The sequence below is a fragment of the Schistocerca americana genome, chromosome 4 (genome assembly GCF_021461395.2).
Source record: "Schistocerca americana isolate TAMUIC-IGC-003095 chromosome 4, iqSchAmer2.1, whole genome shotgun sequence".
Lineage (NCBI taxonomy): Eukaryota > Metazoa > Arthropoda > Insecta > Orthoptera > Acrididae > Schistocerca > Schistocerca americana.
Genome location: NC_060122.1, coordinates 311,943,107 through 311,968,412, shown reverse-complemented (window position 1 = coordinate 311,968,412; position 25,306 = coordinate 311,943,107). Strand labels below are relative to the sequence as shown.

At 43.8% G+C, this 25,306-nt stretch overlaps 1 protein-coding gene across 1 annotated transcript in view; it reads right to left on the bottom strand.

Moving 5' to 3' along the window:
• The window catches only part of LOC124613441 (transient receptor potential cation channel trpm), a 205,034-nt gene that overhangs the window by 173,002 nt on the left and 6,726 nt on the right, over positions 1-25,306 (bottom strand). Inside the window, exon 2 of the mRNA XM_047142142.1 lies at positions 9,533-9,707. Within this exon, the coding sequence (XP_046998098.1) occupies positions 9,533-9,707 (175 nt within the window). The remainder of the gene's footprint in view (positions 1-9,532; positions 9,708-25,306) is intronic.

The following is a 25,306-nucleotide window of genomic DNA, read 5'->3' as shown; positions in this document are numbered from 1 at the left end:
CCAAGTCATGGTACGATAAAAAACCCCAAAACATTACAGAACCACCTCCGGCCTGAATTCCGCCCTTCAGAAAATGCCGGTTAAACGCTTCATCGGATCACCGGCGCACTCGCCGCACTCTCATTTGAAAAGTTGCAAAAATCCGTCTCGTCGGACCGCAATACTCGGCTTCAGTTAGCTACTATTCAGTTTCTTAGTCCACTGCGAAAAGCGGGAGTTGACACTACATAATAAGAAATGCGAGGTCATCCACATGAGTTCTAAAATGAACCCATTTAACTTCGTTTACATGATAAACCATTCAAACCCAAAACCTGTCAATTCAGCTAAATACCTAGGGATAACAATTATGAACAACTTAAATTCGAATGATCACGTAGAAAACTTTGTGGGGAATGCGAACGAAAGACTGCGTTTCAATGGCAGAACATTTAGAAGAAACGATAAATCCTCTAAAGAGACTGCCTACACTATGCTTGTCCGCTCTCTGCTGGAGTAATGCTCTGCGGGAGTATAAATATTACCAGTTAGGACTGACGGAGGACATACGAAAAGTTCAAAGACGGGCAGCTCGTTTTGTACTGTCACGGAGGAGGGGGGAGAGTGCCACGGATTTGATACGTGAGTTGGGGAGGCAATCACTAAAAACAAAGGCGTGTTTCGATGCTGCGAGTTCTTTTCACGAAATTTCAATCTCCAACTTTCTCTCCGAATGCTAGAACATTTTCTTGACGACCACCTACACAAGGAGATATAATCATCGTAGTAAAATAAGAGAAATCAGAGCTCGCACGGAGAATTAAGTTCAAATGTGTGTGAAATCTTATGGGACTTAACCGCTAAGGTCATCAGTCCCTAAGCTTACACACTGATCGTGATAATGATGATGATGAGGTCCCATACTCCGAGGAGCGTAGGGGACGATGCGGGAGACCCGCACCGCCGTACTAGGCAAGGTCCTAGTGGAGGTGGCTTGCCATTGCCTTCCTCCGACTGTAATGGGAATGAATGATGATGATGATGATGATGATGAAGACGACAACAACAACACCCAGTCATCTCGAGGCAGGAAAAATCCCTGACCCCGCCGGGAATCGAACCCTAGACCCCGTGGGCGGGAAGCGAGCACGCTACCGCAAGACCACGAGCTGCGGACAACTTAACCTAAATTATCCTAAGGACAAACACACACACACCCATGCCCGAGGGAGGACTCGAACCTCCGCCGGGATCAGCCGCACAGTCCATGACTGCCGCGCCGAGACCGCTCGGCTAATCCCGCGCGGCGGAGAATTAAGTGTTCGTTCTTCCCGTGCGCTGTGCGAGAGTGGAAGGGTAGAGAAGTACTGCGGAACTGGTTCGATCAGCTCTCTGTCAGGCACGTAATTGTGAATTGCAGAGCAGATGTAGATATGTCGCTGTACACAGTGGCTTTTTTTTTGTCATCAGTGGCTTCTGACTGGTTTGATGTAGCCCACGCCGAATTCCTCTCGTACACTAACCTTTTGATCTCGGAGTAGCACGTGCACCCTATTTCCTCGGTTATTTGTTGGACGTATTCCACGCTCTGTCTACCCCTGTAGTTTTGCTAAGTACCCAACTCCAAATGTTCATTGCATGCACTGAGAGTCTTGCCGAACGGAGTGCCGTTGGCGGGACCTTTTGCCGTTTTATTCACACACGTGTCAATGTCACATCCGTATGTAGTCACACCACAGAAGGGCGCGAAACAGGAGGGCTGAAAAAGGCTAAGTAGATTAGATTAGTTTAGATTAATACCTGTTCCATAGATCATGAATACGACACTTCGTAATGGTGTGGAACGTGTCAGGTTAATAAAAGATGTCTGTACAAGATATTACGTTACACAAAATATTGCATGACACCAATGTTTAAGTTTTTTTTATTGTCATCTAGAAATTCTTTTAATTTATTTTTAAATGTTAGTTGGCTATCTGTCAGGCTTTTGATGCTGTTTGGTAGGTGACCAAAGACTTTTGTGGCAGCATAATTTACCCCTTTCTGTGCCAAAGTCAGATTTAACCCTGCATAGTGAAGATCATCCTTTCTCCTGGTGTAATAGCAATGCACACTGCTATTACTTTTGAACTGGGTTGGATTATTAACAACAAATTTCATAAGGGAATGTATATACTGTGAGGTTACTGTGAGGACCCCTAGATCCTTAAATAGATGTCTGCATGATGACTGTGGGTGGGCTCCAGCAATTATTCTGATTACACGTTTTTGAGCAATGAATACTTTTCTACTCAACGATGAATTACCCCAGAATATAATGCCATACGAAAGCAGTGAATGAAAGTAGGCAAAGTAAGCTAATTTACTGAGATTCTTATCATCAAAATTTGCAATAACCCTAATAGTATACTTAGCTGAAATCGTCTGTTTCAGCAGACCATCAATGTGTTGCTTCCAGTTTAACCTCTCATCAATGGACACACCTAAAAATTTTGAACATTCTACCTTAGCTACAGACTTCTGTTCAAAGTCTATATTTATTAATAGAGTTGTGCTATTTACTGTACGGAACTGTATATACAGTGTTTTATCAAAATTTAAAGAGAGTCCGTGTGCTGAGAACCACTTAATAATTTTGTGAAAAACATCATTTACAATTACATCACTTAGTTCTTGGTTTTTGGATGTTATTACTATACTTGTATCATCAGCAAAAAGAACTAACTTTGCATCTTCATCAATGTGGAATGGTAAGTCATTAATGTATATCAAGAACAGTAAAGGACCTAAGACCGAAACTTGTGGGACCCCGTACTTGATATCCCCCCAGTTTGAGGAATCAGCTGTTGTTTTAACATTGCATGAACCACTTATTTCAACTTTCTGCATTCTTCCAGTTAAGTACCCTTTGCTGTTTCGGATCGAGGCCAGATTTCGTGGAATGGTTTCGAACGGCCGCTAGCGATTCGACCCTGCACATCAGAGCAGAAATTTCTGTCGCACTATTCTCCAAAAGGTTACGATGACGTTCAGTGGGTTTCCTAGCCCTCGATATCCTTAGAGAAGGTTGGAATCGTCCGAGGGGCGCCAGCAGCGTCGAAGGTTCTCGAGAACACACAGCGAAATGTGTGGGAATCAACGCCCTATGGAAACGGTGGTTTCACTGATGCCTTTTGTGCCACCCCTAATGCCTTTTCGTGTAGATTCCGAGCGGCGGTGTGTGTGAAATTTTCTTATCCACCCACAAGAAAAGCGCGCGATTTCAACGCTGGGCATCGCGGTGCTGATCTCTAGCGCAGAGGTGTCAAAATAAGGGGTGAATGTAGGTAAGAGGGGGTGCGACGACTTTCCCATAGTGTGACATGTCCACTGTGGCGTTGGACATAGTTTTTGGTGAAATTTAGTGCCAATGTGACTTCATTAACGCACCTTACGCCTCACATAAACTTGTGAGTCTTGGTCTGTTTTTCGCATGTGTCGACACCTTGCTGTTTGAAGCGCCTCCGAGCCCGAGGGCGGCACCGTATGGCGGCACGCTTCTGGACCGTTACAGGGGAGTGTTGTAGGCACCTTAGAGCCAAATTTCAAACTTATCAGGCGCAATGGGAGACAATTACGTGGTTTCGAAAAGGTGTTCTTTTAATTGTGTTGCGCAGTGTATAATGAAGTACTTTGTGAAAGAAGAGGCGTAAATATGAAGTTAGATCTTGATAAGATTCGAAGCAAACATTCGCGACTAGTTTTAAATATTTAAATTGCGCGTCATTTATGACGGCGGCCGAGTTTAGGTTCGTTCTGCGCATCTGACGTCACAAAACACAGCCAGCCAATGAACAGAGAACGACATTGCCAGAGCTCGACTGCAGTGCAGAGCACGGACGAGTGTCTTCAGTTTTAGAAACTTTCAGTCATAAATAAAGTAATTGAACAAAAGCAGTGTCTTGATAGCAGACTTTATTTTATAGAAAGTTTGGAAAAAGCATTCTTTATAACAATTGCTTCATAGTCTATTAATTAATTAAACCAAACAAGCAATACGCCTCCTAATTCAGGCGATAGCAAGGAAAGGTATTTGTATCATTCTCACTAACCGCTTTTTCGCAATAAAGAACAGCGGTAATTGTTTATTTCCTATTGTACTTTGACGAAACGTGAGTAATTCATAATTATACCAACAGTGTTTGTCGGTATTTTGCGTGATATGTTAAAGTCCTCTGGGAGATACATTGATCGACGAGCTGCGATAGCGTAATGGTTAAAGTGTATGACTGCTAAGTGGAAGGTTGTGAGTTCAAACCTTCCTCATCGCAAGATGTATGGCGCTTCGTGCAGCAAATCATTTCCTGCTATCTCCGGGTGCCACCAGACACAACCGAACCTCGAATGTTTCTATACCCGGAGGACAGACATTTTCCCACCGCCAAATGTCACGCTATTACGTAGGTCAAAGGGTGGGCGGTCGCTTATCTCTTTCATGAGGGACTTAAATCCTGCCTCGACTTGTGGACCTATTTACGAACAGCCCATGCAGCTCTCGAAAACACGCCACGTTACTGAACATTATTTGCTAACTATCTTCGAACGGTCTTTGTTAGACCTCCACTGAGTTGGGGGGTGCCTGGCTCAGAGGGCACCTACCCCTCCTCCCCTGGCGGTGTCTGAGTTTAAACCGCCTACGATCGATTCTACTTCTGACCTCCGCAGATGGGAGAGCGCGTCGCAGATTGCGCGGATTTTATTTCTTTTTGCTTTTCCTTTTTCTTTTCTTTTTCTTTAACCAGAATTTATATTTCTTTTCTCTTTCGCCGATGTGTTCACGTAATTTCATGATAATAGTGAATATTACAGAAACACATGCAAATAAATAAATAACACCAACGCCTTCCACTACTGTTGATTCCTGTGTCTCCCACTTCCCTAAGCACAACAGGCTCGATGGTGGTGAGGGGGACACTGTGGCCAGGCCTCGGGTTTCGGGGTTATGGACTTTTACCTCTGCAAACTCTTCAAAATTTCGTGCAATGGTTTACTACATATAATGCTGCACAATAACTGCGTTGAACTTCGAAACAAAATTAAGTCATTTATGGGGGGAAGGTATCAGTCAAGAAGATGTGTAAAAATAAAATTTTTGGGCCAAATAGTTTTTGTGAAATCGAATGATGAAGTGTGTCATAGCAGTCTAAACACCATGTGTCTGTACAGGCGAGCAGTGCATTGATGACAAAATCGCGCACATCGCGGAATGCGGGGAGCACGTCTCTGTAGCAGCGAAAGGGTTAATGCGGCCGTGGTGGCTTTATTACATAAACTGCGCGCTCCCCCCTAAACATAAGTTTGCGAACTATATACTATAGCGCTGCTTCTCTTGGCGCGTACAACTGGCAACGCAGCAATCTCCTGCGTCTGGGCGGGCATGCGCGAACCGCCAAGATAAAAGAATTGAACTATAGAAATGAAAAACTGTGAACACAAAATGGCAAAAAAAACTAGTACCAATGAGTCACAGTTGGAAACGGCCACCGAATACCTGGGTGCAACGCTTTGTAGGGATATCAAACGGAATGATCTCATAGGCTCAGTCGTGGGTAGAGCGACTCGCAGACTTCTGTTTATTGGTAGAATACTAAGGGAAAGCGATCAGTCTACAAAGGAGATTACTTACTAGGCATTCGTTCAACCCATTCTAGAGCCTTGCTGAAGTGCGTCGGAGCCACACCAATTAGAACTAACAGGAGATGTTAAACGTATACAGAGAAGGCCAGCAGGAATGATCACAGGTTTGTTTGGCCCGTGGGAGGATGTCACAGAGATACTGAAGAAACTGAACTGGCACACTGTTGAAGACAGATGTAAATTATCTCGAGAAAGCCTACTTACCATGTTTTAAGAAACAGCTTTGAATGATGACTCTAGGAATATACCTCAACCCCCTATGTATCGCCCTCACTGCGATTGTAAAGAGTAGATTAGATTAATTACAACACGCATAGAAGCGTTTAAGCAATTGTTCTTCCCGCGCTCCATATGTGAATGGATCGGGAAAAAACCTAATAACTGGTGCTATGGGACGTACCCTGTGCCATGCACTTCACAGTTGTTTGCAGAGAATCTACAGGGTGGCCCATTGATAGTGACTGGGCCAAATATCTCACGAAATAATCATCAAACGAAAAAACTACAAAGAACGAAACTCATCTAGCTTGAATGGGGAAACAAGGTGGTGCTATGGTTGGCCCGCTAGAAGGCACTGCCATAGGTCAAACGGATATCAACAGCGTTTTTTTAAATAGGAACCCCCATTTTTTATTACATATTCGTGTAGTACGTAAAGAAATATGAATGTTTTAGTTGGACCACTTTTTTCGATTTGTGGTAGATGGTGCTGTAATAGTCACAAAAATATAAGTAAGTGGTATCACGTAACATTCCGCCAGTGCGGACGGTATTTGCTTCGTGATACATTACCCACGTTAAAATGGACCGTTTACCAATTGCGAAAAAAGTCGATATCGTGTTGATGTATGGCTATTGTGATCAAAATGCCCAACGGGCGTGTGCTATACATGCTGCTCGGTATCCTGAACGACATCATCCAAGTGTCCGGACGGTTCGCCGTATAGTTATGTTATTTAAGGAAACTGGAAGTGTTCAACCACATGTGAAACATCAACCACAACCTGCAACAAACGATGACGCCGAAGTAGGTGTTTCAGCTGCTGTCGTGGCTAATCCGCACATCAGTAGCAGACAAATTGCGCGAGAATCGGAATCTCAAAAACGTCTGTGTTGAGAATGCTACATCAACATTGATTGCACCCGTGCTATATTTCTATGCACCAGGAATTGCACGGCGATGACTTTGAAAGTCGTGTACAATTCTGAACTGGGCACAAGAGAAATTACGGGACGATGATAAATTTTTTGCATGCGTTCTATTTAGCGACGAAGCGTCATTCACCAACAGCGGTAACGTAAACCGGCATAATATGCACTCTTGGGCAACGGAAAATCCACTATGGCTGCGACAAGTGGAACATCAGCGACCTTGTCGGGTTAATGTATGATGCAGCGTTATGAGATGAAGGATAATTGGCCCCCATTTTATCGATTCCAATCTAAATGGTGCAATGTATGCTGATTTCCTACGTAATGTTCTACCCATGTTACTACAAGATGGGTCACTACATGACGGGATGGCGATGTACTTCCAACATGATGGATGTCTGGCACATAGGTCGCCTGCGGTTGAAGCGGTATTGAATAGCATATTTCATGACAGTAGGATTGGTGCTCGAAGCATCATACCATTGCCTGCATATTCACCGGATCTGACGTCCCCGGATGTCTTTCTGTGGGGAAAGTTGAAGGATATTTGCTATAGTGATCCACCGACGACGCCTGACAACATGCGTCACCGCATTGTCAATGCATGTGTGAACATTGCGGAAGGCGAACTAATCGCTGTTGGGAGGAATGTCGTTACACGTATTGGCAAATGCATTGAGGTTGACGGACATAATTTTTTAGCATTTATTGTATTAATGTGGTATTTACAGGTAATCACTCTGTAACAGCATGCGTTCTCAGGAATGATAAGTTCACAAAGGTACATGTATCACATTGGAACAACCGAAATAAAATGTTCAGACGTACCTACGTTCTGTATTTTAATTTAAAAAACCTACCTGTTACCAACTGTTCGTCTAAAATTGTGAACCATATGTTTGTGACTATTACAGCGCCCTCTATCACAAAGCGAAAAAAGTGGTCCAACTAAAACATTGATATTTCTTTAGTACTACACGAATTTGTAATAAAAAATGAGCGTTCCTATTTTTAAAAAACGCAGTTGATATCCGTTTTACCTATGGCAGCGCCATCTAGCGGGTCAACCATAGCGCCATCTGGTTTCCCCCTTCAAACTAGACAAGTTTCGTTCTTTGTAGGTTTTTCGTTTGATGCTTATTTCGTGAGATATTTGGCCCGGTCACGAGCAATGGACCATCCTGTATATAGATGTGAATGAAATGCAGTTGTTCCACATTAATGTTCACATAGCCTACAGCTGTAATGGTGCTTTTGATTACCACTACAGCTCCCAAGGAAGCCCAGCATAATACAGTCCCCGTCGGGCAGCGTCTGTGTCACGGTGAATGTTTCGAACAACTGGTCTCTGGGACGACCTGGTGTGATTCATTCGTCGATGCGACAATTTTCCCTTGAATCACCATCCAGTCTCGACGATCCTGTGCCCACTGCCTTCGTAAGTGACGATGAGGTTGGTCAATATGGGAACACTTAGGGGTTTCCAGGTAAGGAGCTCCATGTTCACCAATGTGCGCTGACCTCCAACACCTTGTCGCCTACTGGTGGTTTCACCGTCCTTCAAACCCTTTCCATAGATGTTCACAACACTAGCACATGAACAGCCGACCAGCTTTTGCGGTTCCAAGATGCTCGTTCACAGGAGTCTGGCCAAAACAATCTACCCTTTGTGAAAGTCGCTTAGATCAGTGGATTTCTCTATTTGCGGCCAGTAACGTCGCGTGAATGATTCCCCATTGGTCTTTGCTCTGTTTATATACTTTTATTTTTACGTCACATGACTGCAACGCCACAAGGCATCATTAGGTCTCACAATGGGTAGTAATCCTCATGTTTTGACTTATCAGTGCAGATTAGATGGGTTATCGGATAAGTCATTAAGAGATAGTGAATCTACTCGGGGAGAAACGACACTTAGGGCACAATACGACTAAATGAAGAGACAGGGTGACAGGACACATCCCACGGCATCAAGGAATAATTTATTTGGTATCGGAGGGATGTGGGAGAGGACGGACTTAAAAACTGTAGAGCGATATATGTGGTGTCTGTTCTTTTGGATATCTCCGAAAGAGCTGACGCCAAATATATAATTAAGTCTATGACGGCCAGTGATTCCTTCAGTGCAGATGCACGCCAGACCCTAGCTTTTACGTGAATCGGCGAGATGCCACGAATAATGTGGCTAATGACAGGGCCACTACATCAGTAGTGTGTGGTATAAATTGAGAATTTGGGTCTGAAGGGAATCGTGTTCCTTGTAGTCCATACGGTGTGGTGACCGCTGGACCCAGACGGCATAGTAGTCAGCGCTTCTGCCTAGTAAGCAGGAGACCCGCGTTTGAATCCCAGTCCTGCAGAAATTTTCAGCTTGCCTCACTGATTTAAGTCAATGTCCACTAGCAGCTAATGTCTTTAATTTCCTTGTTTCTTGACTATAGAGGGAGACAAGGTTTGACTACAGTTAATAGGTGCCAAGGAATGTGGGGTACTGCAGATATGCAGAGATGATGAGACTTGGACAGGACAGGTTATCATAGCCTGCTCCATCAAACGAATCTTTGTGGAGGGAGGAGGGGAGGGGGGAGGAGGAGGGAGAGAAGACTACAACTGTTAAAGTACTTGAGATGCCTTGCCTACAATAAATGAAAGTATGTAACGATATTAGTCTACAGGTGTGAGCTAGGTGCTATTCACTGGCGTAATTATGGATTGCACAAATTACCTGTGCTTTGCTCGGATGAGGACCACCTTGGAACTCAATAGTTCCATAGGCATTGGTAGGCGAGGCTTGGGTATGCTTGGCTGGACTCCACGGCTCTTCCACCACTCCTGTCGTCGCTGCCTCGACGTCGATGCCCTTGCCGCAGTGATAGGTCAGAGTCTGGCCGCAGCAGCATCTGCAGAAAAAAGAAAGAAAGGTGGAAGCTGAGTGCGGGATTCATCGGCACATCATGCTCGCTTTATGCTCTCAAATTACAATAGTTTATTTAATTCTCATCAGTTTTGGATATTCCCCGATAAGCATTCTTGCGACTCGAGTACAGCAAGTCATCTGAAACGTTCATGTTACGGTGCTACATTTGATGAAGCTGGATGTTTCTTGACTGAGGCGAACAGCTTCGACACAGAGAGAGTGCACTGATCCAGAGTTAGCCTTTCCAGAATGCGAGCCAAATGCTGTATACTACATCGCGACAGATTAAGAAAAAATTAGTACTTCTCTGTAACTCTAAATATTTTCTTTTTTTAAAAAAAAGTTGAACTATTTTTAGGTATATTCTTTTTATTTCCTTCGTTGGACGAAAAACTAGTTACAGAAATATTCTTTGTTTGTAATTCATGTACACTAACCAGCCAGATCATTATGACCACCTACCTAATAGCCGGTATGTCCACCTTTGGCACAATTTTAATATTTTGTTGTCATACTTGTGCGTGTTTGGTTTCATATAATGCTAAATATAATTCGTCATAATATTTTTTAAAGTTCTTCTTCAGTTCGTCGACGATGAATTGAACTTTTGAGAGGAGATTTAAAGGACCAGCTTTTGTGTTGTCTGTGAAATGCAGCATTCTCAACAGAATTTCGAAACGGTCTTTACTCATTACATTTCGTGGGAATGTTTGGATAAACAGTTGATCCTGAGGCCAATATAAATGTATGCACCCACAAAATCAATCATAACAACTACTTTATTTCATCCTTGACCGTTGGCAGCCATTGATTCAAGTGTTTGGAGACCACTGTCGTTTTTATGGCGTAGATATTCATTTGTTCACTGATATGTTGGATTCTCACTGTGGCTGCACGGGCACTCGTGAAATGCAAAGTCTTCGGATGGTTGCCTCGAGGATCAAACCAAGTACTTTGATCATTTATTGAAACATCTGACGAGTTTTCACTTTAGAATGAAGGCTATTGCATTACACGGTCACGTTTACGTGGTACACATAGCACACTCGATTAATCACTATCTTCTCGTCGCGACAATTTTACTACTGTAGGCAACAAAGCAGTTTGAAAATAAACGCTGTGAAACTAGCCGCTCCGTGTACAACTGTTTCTCTTACCGGCAATCCCTTGGAGGTTGTGGTCCTACCATACCACTTCCGTTTATACTCCAATCAAGAACCATAAAATTATGTGCTTGCAGCTCACTTACACAGCTCGGCGACTATTGCCGCGCGAATTTTTTCCACGGTAACGCCTGTGAGTTGGATGGCACGTGCCGCTTCGCCGGCGGATGGGTTGCCGGCCGGCAGGCGATAACTGGTCAAGCAACCGGCGGCTCACATGCCGGATCCGCCGCACGACTGAATTCACTCAATTCACTCCCACCCGCGAAAGAAATTCGTAAGGTTTCACCTAATGGTTTGTCGACTGGGACTGCTTATCTCATTGTCGCATCTTGTTTTCTCATTCTTTCTCGTATAAATATGAGTAAATAATTCTTGTCTTTGTGGACGTATTACAGCACTTGAAATTGAAGGTAATTTACGCTGAGGTGACAAAACTCATGGGATAACGATATGCACAAATACAGATGGCGGAAGTATGGCGTACACAAGGAATAAAAGGTCAGTTCATTGGCGGAGCTGTCATTTGTACTCAGGCAATTCATGTGAATAGGTCTCGGACATGATTATGGCCGCACGATGGCAGTTAGCAGACTTTGAACGCAGAATGGTAGTTGGAGCTAGACACATGTGACATTCCATTTCGGAAATCGTGAGGGAATTCAATATACCGAGATCCACTGGGCCAAGAACGTGCTGAGAATTCCAGATTTCAGGCATTACCTCTCACCACGGAAACGCAGTGGCCGACGGCCTTCATTTAACGACCGAGAACAGCAGCGTTTACGTAGAGATATCACCACTAATAGACTGGCAACACTGTAGAAATCAATGTGGGACGTACAACGAACGTACCTGTTAGGATAGTGAGGCGAAACTTGGCCTTAATGGGTCATGGCAGCAGACGACCGACGCGAGTGCCTTTGCTAACAGGATGACATCGCCTGGTGCGCCTCTTGTGGACTCGTGACCGTATCGGTTGGACGGCGACTGAAAAACCGTGGTCTGGTCAGATGAGTCATGATTTCAGTTGGTAAGAGCTGACGGTAAGGTTCGAGTGTGGCACAAAACGTACGAAGCCGTGGAGCCAAGTTGTCAACAAGACACTATGCAATCTGGTGGTGACTCCATAATGGTGTGGGATGTGTTTACATGGAATAGACTGGATCCTGGCTATGTTCGTCTACCTGGAGACCATTTGTAGCCATTCATGGACTCCATGTTCCCAAATAACAATGGAACTTTAGTGGCTGCCATTGCGCACAACTGTTCGCATTTAGTCTGGTGGATTCAAATGAATGATTTGGTCACCCAGACCGCCCGATATGAATCACATCGAACGTTTATGGAGCATAATCGAGAGGTCAGTTCGTACACAACATTCTGCACCAGCAAAGCTTTCGCAATTATGGACGGCTGTAGAGGCAGAATGGCTGAATATTTCTGCAGGGGACTTCCAACGACTTGTTGAGTCCATGCCACGTCGAGTTAATGCACTACACACAGCGGAAAAAGGAGGTCGAATGAGATATTTCGAGGTATCCCATGATATTTGCCACCCTAATGTACAACATATACACTACTGGCCATTAAAATTGCTACACCACGAAGATGACGTGCTACAGACGCGAAATTTAACCGACATGAAGAAGATGCTGTGATATGCAAATGATTAGCTTTTCAGAGCATTCACACAAGCTTGGCGCCGGTGGCGATACCTAAAACGTGCTGACATGAGGAAAGTTTCCAACCGATTTCTCATACACAAACAGCAGTTGACTGGCGTTGCCTGGTGAAACGTTGTTGTGATGCCTCGTGTGAGGAGGAGAAATGCGTACCATCATGTTTACGACTTTGATAAAGGTCGGATTGTAGCCTATCGCGTTTGCGGTTTATCGTATCGCGAGATTGGTGCTCGCGTTGGTCGAGATCCAATGACTGTTAGCAGAATATGGAATCGGCGGGTTCAGGAGGGTAATACGGAACGCCGTGCTGGATCCCAACGGCCTCGTATCACTAGCAGTCGAGATGACAGACATCTTATCCGCGTGGTTGTAACGGATCGTGCAGCCACGTTTCGATCCCAGAGTCAACAGATGGGGGCGTTTGCAAGACAACAACCATCTGCGCGAACAGTTCGACGACTTTTGCAGCAGCATGCACTATCAGCTCGGAGACCATGGCTGCGTTTACCCTTGACACTGCATCACAGTCAAGAGCGCCTGCGATGGTGTACTCAACGATGAACTTGTGTGCACGATTGGCAAAACGTCATTTTTTCGGACGAATCCAGGTACTGTTTACAGCATCATGATGGTCGCATCCGTATTTGGCGACATCGTGGTAAACGCACATCGGAAGCGTGTATTCGTCATCGCCATACTGGCGTATCACCCATCATGATGGTATGGGGTGCCATTGGTTACACGTCACGGTCACCTATTGTTCGCACTGACGGCACCTTGAACAGTGGACGTTACATTTCAGATGTGTTACGACCCGTGGATCTACCCTTCATTCGATCCCTGCGAAACCCTATATTTCAGCAGGATAATGCACGACCGCATGTTGCAGGTCCTGTACGGGCCTTTCTGGATACAGAAAATGTTCGACTGCTGCCCTGGCTAGCACATTCTCCCGATCTCTCACCAACTGAAAACGCCTGGCCAATGGTGGCCGAGCAACTGTCTCGTCACAATACGCCAGTCACTACTCTTGATGAACTGTGGTATCGTGTTGAAGCTGCATGGGCAGCTGTACCTGTACACGCCATACAAGCTCTGTTTGACTCAATGCCCAGGCGTATCAAGGCCATTATTATGGCCATAGGTGGTTGTTCTGGGTACTGATTTCTCAGGATCTATGCACCCAAATTGCGTGAAAATGTAATCACATGTCAGTTCTAGTATAACATATATGTGCAATGACTACCCGTTTATCATCTGTATTTCTTCTTGGTGTAGCAATTTTAATGGCCAGTAGTGTATCATTTTACGTGTATAGACTTAAGCGAGGAATGAAAATTTGTAGCAAGGTCAGGAATCGAACCCGGGTTTTCTGCTTACTACGCAGGTGCGTTAGGCACTAAGCCACTTTGTCACAGCGATTTGTAAAACAGCATGAATTACTCTGGCACGCCTCCCTCCTGTATCCAAGTTCTCAGTGGCATCCCATTCTGCAGTAAGCTCCCCCTTACACACGAACGTGGGCATATCTGTTTGAGACCCGTGAAGTCCCTGAAATTGTGTCATTTCTTTTGTGTAATTTACTAGCTGCAATCAGCGGCTTTTATATGCGTTTATTTTTCCATGGTGATATTTCAAGATGAGTTCATCTAGAGATGATTTCATTTATTTGTGTCTCGTGAACATCTTTTCTTTACTAACAGTGTTGGAGAATTTTGCAACGGAAGACTTTAAGATAGCTGTTTTAATGCATCGTAAATAAAGAAACAAATTCGTGACGCCTATATAAATGTGACATCTGAAAATGGGATGAATATAAAATGAATGTACTCTTAAAAACCACGTGCTTCGAGGCGAAATTTGTTCGTGTGACGTGTTGGGAAAGGTTTGCCATTTATAGTGGTGCGGTACCCCGTAAACATGAACATCACTGACGCTATAATTTTGATTTCATGCGTTAGGAGCGCTGCTATCGCGTTGGGTGACGAGACGGCCCGCGAGCTTAAGTAGGTACGTGAATCAGGCCTGCGGGTCACCAAAGTATGCCCATGCCTGCGCTGGCTCAGCACACGTCAGACGGTGGCTCCACGCTGAACGTGTTGGACGCACACACTTGTGTTGCAGTAGAATACTCCCTTCAACTTGTAAGTACCTAGTGTAGAGGGAGACAAAGGGACGAATACAGTAAACTGGTTCAAATGGATATAAGCTGCAATAGTTACTCAGATAGAGAGGCCTGAAAAGGATTGAGTAATGTCGAGATCTGCACCAAACCAGTCTTCGTACTGAAGACAACAACAGGACAATAATAATAAGCCAAAATATTAGCGAAATTAACGGTTTAATAACATGTCGCCTGCAAGAGCGGATGTAAATCTCTCACGTATGAAGTACTAAAGTCTGTAAATCAATACATGTATAAATCAACTGGTCAAAGTTAACCGTCTTCTATTACCTTAAAAAGAATTTGTATATGAATGTGTTGCTACCAGTAAAAAATACAAATAATAACATAAAAAGTAACTGAAGTATATGTAGTGCGGACGCTACAACATGACATCTGGCCGTGAGCGTAAGCAAATGATAACCTAAACCGCCAGAGGGGTGTGGAACGGTGCGGACGAACAAGCCCCGCCTCCCTCCCGCAGGACTGTGAGTCTATACCCATGATTTTTGCTCCTGCAAAACCAGAACCGACACATGTTCAAAGGGATCGCCAGTCCCTTCTGTGGTCGTACTCGAACCTCATGATGTACCAGCACTGTTCACTTCCCCATTTCAAAACTAGAAAAGAAGATAGAAAGTAACGCACAAGACAAAATAACGCGGTTCTGTACAACTCATCCGGTTACGGCAGTGTTATAAAGAGGTGTTTACGTCAGACCTCTACAGCTATCCTCCACAACCACAGTCAAAAACAAACAGCCTCCTCCCATCACCCCCCCCCCCCTCCCCCCGCCCCCCACACACTTGAACCTGCCACGTTATTAATGTCCGCAAAATACGTCGTACGCTGCCTGAATCCACCAGGCGCAGCTTGCTGCTCTCGTGAATATCGCTGACAATATGGTTCCAGAAAGCCCGGCATCCGAGTCAGTTCCAGCAAATCTACTTGCATTGTGAATGCAAGTATCGACAGCGATTGCTGTCGATACTAGCAAGTGGTCATCACAGTCAGAATTGGGAACCTTGATTTGATTTGATTTTGACAGGGAAGCTAAAACAGCTTTGGTCTAACCCGTCACTGCCAGTACCGAAACCGAGTTTATTGTGCGGTATCGCTCCCTGTATATCTATTAAAGCCAACCAAAGCCCTTAAATAGTGCAAGGAGTCCCTTTATCAGTTTTTTGTTATACACAATTTCTTCAGATCTAGTTGTCCCGAAAAATTCTGTGTCTCTTGCTCTCCAATGCCGTGCATTCGAAGATTAGGGGTGTGATGCAGTTTCTTCACTCTCATCATAGATCCTACATTTAGGGTCTTCTTCCGTGATACCCACTGTTGGTGTTTTTTTTTTTAAATTCCCATGGCCAGTCATCAGTCCAACTATGAGTTCTATATGTTTCCTGTTCAAGCCCAGGATTACAGAGCTTCTTTTAAAACAAGGCTTTGGCATCATTACATTAACATGGTTCAAATGGCTCTGAGCACTATGGGACTGAGGTCATCAGTCCCCTAAAACTTAGAACTACTTAAATCTAACGAACCTAAGGACAGCACACACATCTATGCCCGAGGCAGGATTCGAACCAGCGATCGTAGCGGTCGCGCGGTTACAGACTGAAGCGCCCAGAACCGCTCGGCCACACCGGCCGGCCCTTACCATGCTTTTGTTTATAGACCTTTGTCCAGTATTCTACGTGCTGTCTTCTAAGCTAGTTCCGTACTTCTAGTTCGATCATAGCCTTGGTGATCGTCAGGACAGGTTACGGTCCAATGAATGGAGTCTTTGCTCCCACCCTTGTCAATCTGTCGATTTGTTCATTGCCACCGATCCCTGAGTGGCCAGGGACGCACTCTAGGTTTACCCTATTGCTCCCTCCTAGCTCCACCAGAGCCCTGTGACATTCTGCAACAATCTTAGATCTTGTTGCAAAGATCCAGTTTTTACCAGTTTTGAGTCTGTACGCACCAACTGCTGCCTTCATCTTGACCCAGATGTGTAGTGGAGGCATGTGCAGCATGGTTCCCATCCCAGCGGTTGGTGTGCTGCTAATTCCGCCTATTATGGCTAAGCAGGTCAGTCTCTGACCCTTAGCAAGCTCCTTAACTGCAACCTGCTGTTCTACCTTCTTCCACCACACTACGGCCCTTTAGGGATCCTACGTCTAACCACCGTGGTGTGTATCCAGTGCATACATCTGGGGCTTAGGCCCCAGTTTTTGCCACAAGTCCTTCTGGTAATCACTAGAGTACCTTTCGCCTTGAAACAGATGCTCTTAATATGAGGGGTTAATGTTAGTTTCTCATCTAAGGTCACCCCTAGATATTTCACTATCCCCTTCATGGGTAGAGTTTCATCGAAGAGCTTTAGATTCCAACTTGAGTGTTGGATGTGCTTCTTCGTGAATGATACCACAACAGTCTTCTTAGTATTAGTCCTTAGATCCTGATTGGGAACCTTACTCTTACTTCTGGTCAGGTGGTGTTCTTTGATAACGCATCGATCACGAAGTACCAGCCATGAAAAACATGCGAGTGTACATAACGCATACACTATTCCGCTAGTTTGTAAGAGAACTGTACTTGATCAGAAGTATCCTGACACCCCTAATTAATTCGGGATTAATTGCTAGAGGTAATGAGGGGCGGGTCTGCTAGTAAATATAGTGGAGGGAGGGAGGAAGGGAAGAAGGATGTATTGCGCTATCAGCAGAAAAGGAGTAACAGAAGAATGTGCCTCTCAGGAGAGCTCAGTGACTTCAAATGTGGACTAGTCACTGGATGTCATTTGAGTAACAAATTCATCGAGACATTTCAATCCTTCTAAAAATTCCTGACCGTTGGTACTGTGGTTGTGAAGTGGAAGCGTGAAGAAACACTCACAGCTAAACCAAAACGAGGCAGATCTCATGTACTATCGGGCAGGGACCAGCGAGCATTGCAGACGATGGATGTAAAAAATGCGTGAACTCAGCGGACGGTGTAACTTACTAGTTTCAAACTGCTACTAGCAGTCCAGCTAGCTCAACGACTGTGCGCAGCGAGTTAAAAAGAATGGTCGAGCAGCTGCTCACCAGACTCACAGTTCCATACGGTGAGCCACTAACTATAGGAGCTGAAACGTTTGTGGGAGAAAAGTTACATGGGACAATGGAGGCCATAATATGACGTTTGGTTTTTTGTTCCTAGGAAGAGTTGCTTCAGAGATATGAAGGTCAACTTTTTTTTAATGGGATATTATAGTTTGGTACTTATTTTCTGACAGAAGCTATCGAGACGAATCAAATGTTGTGTAACAGTAAGGTCTTTGAAGGTCAACGAAGGTCACAAAAGTGGCATGAACGTCCATTTACAGAAGGTGTTCGAAGTGATGACCATTGGTATCAATGCAGTGCTGCGATCTATTCATTGTGGATTGAGTGGTTTTCCTTATCACATCGGAACTTATTGAAGCACATGCTCTGACAGTACTCTCTCGCATATCTTCAGGTGTAGCTGGGACGTCTTTATAAACAATGTCTTTTACGAATTCCCACAAGAAAAAATCCAGGTGTCAAGTCTGGCGAACGAGCAGGCCAAGACACACCTGCTCCCCGTCCAATCCAACGATTTGGGAATTGTCTCTGCAACTCATTTCTAGCCATCAGCAAAAAATGTGCCGGACACCCATTGAGTTGATACCACATTCTGTTCCTTGTTCTTAAAGGTATTACTTCCAATAGCACACCTAATGTTTCTGGCAGGAATGCGGTGTACTTCCTACCATTAAGATTTCCTTCGATGAAATAAGGGCCTATAATTCTGTCCAGAATCCCACACCATACATTCACCGACCACGGTTTTTGGTGTGCAACTTGCCCCAGCGAACATGGATTTTCAGTTGCCCAGTAATGCAAGTTATGCAAATTAACATTTCCATGGTTCGTGAATGTAGCCTCGTCAGTAAATAAAATCAAATCAATAAATGTGTTACCCTCTGTATCTGAAGTTGAGCCCATTGGCTGAATTCAATGCGACGCATACAAGCCGTACTAGTTAATTCTTGGTGGAGACTGATATGGTATGGATGATATTTATGGCGATGCAGAACACAAACAACACTACTCTGGCTCATGCTAGATTCCCTTGCGTTTTGACGCGAACTTAGAGAAGGATCTCGAACCACTGTGGAAAGTACCTGTTTCCTCGTTACTAACTTTCCTTTGTCGGATATGTTTCCGATGACTTAAGGATCCTGTTGTTCTCAACTTATCATAGACATATTTAAATGTACGTCGTGTAGAGTGTGTACGTTGAGTATATCTTCAGCGTATAAGTCTCTAGGTCTCACTGAATTTCGTTGGCATTCTCCGTAAATGAGAGGCAGGCATATCGACTTGTTCTTCGAAGAAATACATCTTTCACATTCGCTGTCCGCTCCTGGTAGCTGCGAGGTCAGCGCGACGATATGTCATACCTAACGACCCGGGTTCGATTCCCGGCTGGGTCGAAGATTTTCTCCGCTCAGGGATTGGGTGTCGTGTTATCCTTATAATCATCATTTCATCCCCATCGACACACAAGTCGCCGAAGTGGCGTCAACTCGAAAGACTTGCACCAGGCGAACGGTCTACCCGACGGAAGGCCCTAACCACACGGCATTTCCATTTCCATATTCACATTCGCTTGATTCGACGATACTAGTCTTACCGTTCCTATTAGTGTTATAATGCGAAACCGTCGAATGGTGTTTACATGTCAGTGGCATGTTAGATGGATACGCCGTATTCTGCGAATATTTACTATTTGCACAATATACGAGAGAGAATTGTCAGAGCATGTTCTTTGATAAATGCCGAAGTGATAAGGAATGCCACTCAATAAGAAAATTGCAGGACTGCATTGATACCAATGGTGATAGTTTCGAACACCTTCTGTAGAAGGGCAATCATGTCTCTTGTTTGACATTCGTTGACCTTCAAAGACCTTACTGTTACACGTCATTGGATTCGTCTCGATAGCCGCTATCAGAAAATAAGTACCAAACTATTAAAAAAAAAACGAAGTTGACCTTCATATCTTTTACGCGACCGCATCTAGCAACAAAAAACCAACGTCATATTATGGGTCCCGTTGTTCCATAAACTTTTCAGCTTCTATCATATTTTCGGAGTTATTGTAGGTGGCAGTAGTTGGAAACTCACACCGTATAGTGGACGCTAAGCGACGCTGGAGGAGGTGGAAAGAGCGGTGTCACTGGACAGTGTGATTTGGAGTGATGGAACACGCTGTATCATCTGACAAGCTTTTGGTTGCCGAATGCCTGTGTAGTGTTAACAGTGGCATACGAAGGACGTCGTAAACGGTATAGGGATGTTTCTCGCGGTGAGGGTGCACTCCCCTTATTGTGCTTAAGAAAACGCTAAGTACGGAAGGCTATGACAATATTTTGCAGCATCCTTTACTGGGCACAGTAGAGGAACAGTTTTGAGACGATTATTGTTTGTTATCAGTACGACAGGGTACCCTACATAAAGCAGCACCTGTGAAGCAACCTCTGGTACCGCGCGCCGCGGTATTTGAATCTGCGCCAGACATCCTGGACGTCGAAGACCCCTAGAGGTCTCTGCACCATCGCGCCGTAAGCTGTGGCGGCGCGCGCCTCCTGGCCCGCTTTTAGTGTGAGGGCGCCACAGTGGAACACGTGGTTCCAGCGGCCATTAGCGGCGCCCCCGGTAGAGTACTCAAGCGCCTGCCTCTCGCTCAGCCAGCCAGTCTAATCTCGCGTACGTCCGTGGACACATCGCCTCGCGTTAGACAGCTTACTTACTTGTTCTGTGGACGTGTTTGTTAGGTTTCCTGTGACTCCGTTGTTCAATCTTGCTGTTGTTCGTTCTGTCTTTCGTTGGTCGTGTCCGTCTTCTCCCGTTGTGTTGTTTGTTGCGGGCCTCTCCGCGGGTCCCGCTGCGCTTTCCGTCCTTTCAACCCCGCGACCGTCCCGGACGCATTTACAACACAATGGTTTATGGATAGTAAAATTTTATGGACAATAAAATTCCTGAAATGAACTGGCCTGGCCTGAAGCAGAACCCACTGCAACAAATTTGGGATGAGTCAGAACGTCGACTTAGCTCCAGACCCTAGCGACCAACATCACTACCTTAACTGTTTTGTGCTCTGGAGGGCGAGTGTGTTGCCATTCGCCCACAGACATACAGACACCCCACTGCAAGTGTTATCAGCAGAGTTCAACCCGTCCGAAGGGTGGACATGCCGCGTATTAATGTCCACTAACAGGTTTGCAGATACTTGTTACCAGATAATGTCGTTATGTGGGATAAATGTTTATTCTGTTAATTTGTACAAGTATTTCAACGAGTGGAAAGATTCGTCTTCGTAGGAGCTCGTCGTTTGAGGAAGCTTTCGCTTGAGTAAGTGTTTCTGAAACGAAAACGTAATGATTTGAGGTCTGTCAGGTAGGTTTTGCTTGGAAACGCATATCTTACAGTTGTCCGGGTTCCCAGTAAGACCTGCTCTCTCTCTCTCTCTCTCTCTCTCTCTCTCTCTCTCTCTCTCTCTCTCTCTCTATCTTTACCTCTCTACTGAAATTCGTGTACCTTGTTAGCTACGGCGTCGATAGAGCTTTCGAGAAATGTGGGACTCCCGCTGGGGTAACCTAATTTGCAAGGGAGCCAGTGGAGTCCAACTCGATGCTGCAGCGAGCGCATTGCATGTTCTGTACCTCACCGATGGGAAGACCTCTGGATCCGGGGTTTCCTTGCAGAGCTGTACTGAGGTGATCCTGTGACCCTGAGTGGAACAGCCGAAGCTGCAACTCCCTCCACCCGTCTCCCCCCCCCCCTTTCCCACCAACTAAACCTGCCTTTGCTGCAGTTTTTTCTACGCAGATTTATGTTTACTAAATTTTGTAAGTAGATTCAGTAAAAGTGAGGGAGCATTGAAAAGCATTACCTAAATAAACTATACAGATGAAAAATGTTGGACACGACAATTTAAACGTATCATGGTACTAAATGAATTACAAATTGTCTAAAGTACGAGGGTAGTTCGGAAAGTAAGTTCTAGTTCCGTTGGGCAATAAAAAGGAATCGAAAACAGATAAAGAAAGCAGTTCATTTCACAAAAATCTGTAACAACTACACTACTTTTCACCACAGCCCCCGTAATTTTCCAGGAATTTCTCATAGCATGGTGTACGTTCATGTATTTCTTCGCTTGTTGCCCTAAGAAGTTAAGGCACCCAAAGCACATAAAGTTTACGAAACCTAAGTTTTTCCAGTAACGATCTTGTAAATTACTGTTCGTGAAAATTGTGGACGTTGACGAGCAATAACATTAACAGTAAACCTACGTGATTGCACTAAACGGTTCATTAGAGACCACAGGTGGGCGCCCACCTCGTTCTTCGTCATGCATTTGATCACGCCCTGCCTTAAATTGTCGAATACATCTTCTCACCATTGAAGCACTCAGTGCATTTTCTCCGTAAAACCTCGCAGATTTGACAATGAATGTCTCTTGGTTTAACGTTATTAGCATTCAGAAAACGAATCATAGATCTCAGTTCACACGCAGCGGCATTTTCAATCAACTGTGCCGTTATAAACAATCACTATGAACGACACACAATACGGAGCGATTTAGAAATGGCGTCATTTCGTTCTGCTTGAACCATAGAAACTACTGCGCCTGAGCGGAACTGCGATCGTAGCAGTACCGTGGAGAAAAATCGAAACGCAGTTTACTTTCCGAAGTGAGAGTAAAATAAAATCTATATCTTCTTGTTTAAAGCAACTAATATGGACTGGTGTCAGTAAAATGATAATAAAGAACAAATTAGATTTGTTCTTCATAAATCATTGATACAGCATAAATTATTAATTAGAAATAAAAGAAAATGGTTTGAGGAAATACCCCGTTGCAGGAATCGTGTTATTACAATTTGACTTTATATTTACCTGGAGCGTATGTGATTTATTGATTATGTCTTTGAAGTGGCGTGTGGCAGCAGAGTCGTATTCTGTCGATGAGATCTGACAATCTACTGCCAATCATTCTCGACCTTAAGTACATTTTTAACACCTTTACTTTGGTGGAGCTGAGTTCACAAGATGCTGCAGTCAGTAGCGTTGTCATAAATCTCCTCATAGTTATTTCGATATCTGGGTAAGTACCACATAACCCAGACCTTAAAAAAAAGAAAATATGTATGCAAATGAGAATCCGTATCAGTTCATTCACCTAAAACTTCAGTGAAGTTATATCGTTAACTAACTCCGCTGCATCAACATCTCTGCTACTTTTCACACCAAAATCACCTGCACAGTTTTCAAGATGAGATTCAGAGTTTTCAGTTAATTTGTTACTGGAGAGGAAATTAAGGTAAGATTTAACGGTGTGTAATATGTGAGATCGGTTTTCATTTCAGTTATTATTCTATCAAATACTGTGAAGCACTCTAGCTGAAACAGTCTCGCTCCAGATTTCATTCGGTAAAAATCCGCAAAACTGCGAATCCTTTGGTCAAGTAGAATATTTGCTTCAGCACCAGTTCGCCGACCTTGTGATGCTACAATACCGTATCGAAATAGCAAAAATGACTCCATTGTTAAAGATAAGCGAGCTGTGTAGACGGCAGCTGTGTGAACAAACTACAGTGTTGTCACATACAGCAAGTTAGCGATAAATGTCTGTTCGGGCCAGTGTTGCCAAATCAGCTTGCTTAGAGGCAATTCCGGCTTCTTTTTAATGCTATTTAGCTGCCAAATGAGTGATTTGGCTGGGTCCAGAAGAATGACAGTTTTCACAATCATTTGGCTTCTTTCCCAGCTTTTTTTTCTAGACTACATGAAAGTATCAAAATCCACATTGATTAAAGGAAAATTATTTGTGTTGAGCTATGACTTAAAAACACATTTTAATATCCCATGAAAATGTATTATTCGACAGAATTAAAAAGCACGACAAGGCAAACGAAAACTATATTTGTTTGTGTTCTGGACACGTCAGCATACACAGACACAAAACCAAAAACTTAACAATGAAGTAAAATAGTTGAGAACCTTATGGGAAACGCTGTTGCAGCATAATTAACATCAAAAAGTTTGGCAGTTCACAATAATGTAGGACTTTCATTTATGTAGGATGAATCAGAAGTCATATGCTCCACAGTTGCAAAATAAACAATGTGCCAGCGACTGAACTGAGGAGGCGAAAATCAAACTTCTGTTCAGTACAGATATTTTGAGGTTTGGTTTGTAAGTACCTAGGAAGAGAATTATTTACATTTTTTGTGAGAAAAAGAAACTTATGCGGAAGAAATTGACATGCATGTGTTTATTTAAATACACTTTTGTGTAAAATATCAGGATTTTTTAAAAATGGACTGATATTAGGGTTTTTTTAAAAGTGGTCTGATATTTTATATGCATGTCACAGAAATAAAATCTCACATTGTTATATCTGCATTCGAAATACAAGTGCATCCAGAAATAATTTCTTTAATGAGATGTCAAGACACACCTCTATCCTTTTGTGCTTCCCAGTAGCTTTATATTTTTGAATATCTACCATTTTATCTCTGGCTGTTAAAGCCACAGAAATGAAATCTCATACAAGCATTTAAGATATGATGCAAAATCCAGTGGAACAGTTATTTTCTGAAGTTGCTTTGAACTGAGTTACATACACGACATGAACAAATACGAGTAAAATTTTTTTCAAAAACTAGATTCCAAAGTAAAATGGAAATTGCATCAAAATAATATCAGTGATGATTACATTTTGGTTTGTCTCTGTACAAAATCTGATCAAATTGTTCTTCATATTCTTGGAATTTTATAACAATATGTACCTTACTGCATGTTCGTATACACACGAGTACGTCACTCCCTTACTTAAATACCTTACACAGTACAAATATTGCAAACATTAAAATGCACAACAGTACACCAAGTTTTATTTCAGCTCTTTTCTGGATTGTTTCGTAATCACATTTAGGTTAATTCTTTTTGGAGAGTTGCCAACACTGGTTCGGGCAGTTGTAATTTCCTTCTGATGCTACTTGGACGAAATGAACTACTGGCAACAATGTGGCTTTACAGTCGTGGGCTGATGGATACGCTTCCTCTCGTACACAGAAGACAGGAACAGAGGGTTAGGGAACCTCACGTACCTCTAAACCGTCTTTCTTTTTCTTTTTTTGGTCAGTTTATACGTCCCTTTCGTGTCTGCGCCACGGCGAGTGCCTATTTCACCGGCCGCTCGGTACAGCTCTGCTTATAGAGTTAAGTTGTTCACTAGGATAGTGTTGGGCGTTGGTCGGCTGTAACTGAGAAGAGAGGTGGGTGCAAAATGCCGAACAGCAGGTGAAGTCCACCGGCTGTCTGCGAAAAGTGCAATGCTCATTTTCGCATCGACAAAAGAGGGAACTATTTGGTGGACTTCCACAAAGAATAGGGACCACACAGGCCACTAAATTCTGGTGTATTTTCATGTAAGGAAAGTGTATCCGTATTTATTCAGAATCAGACATTTAATTCATCAGTATCCTTAAATTTCTACTGTAAAA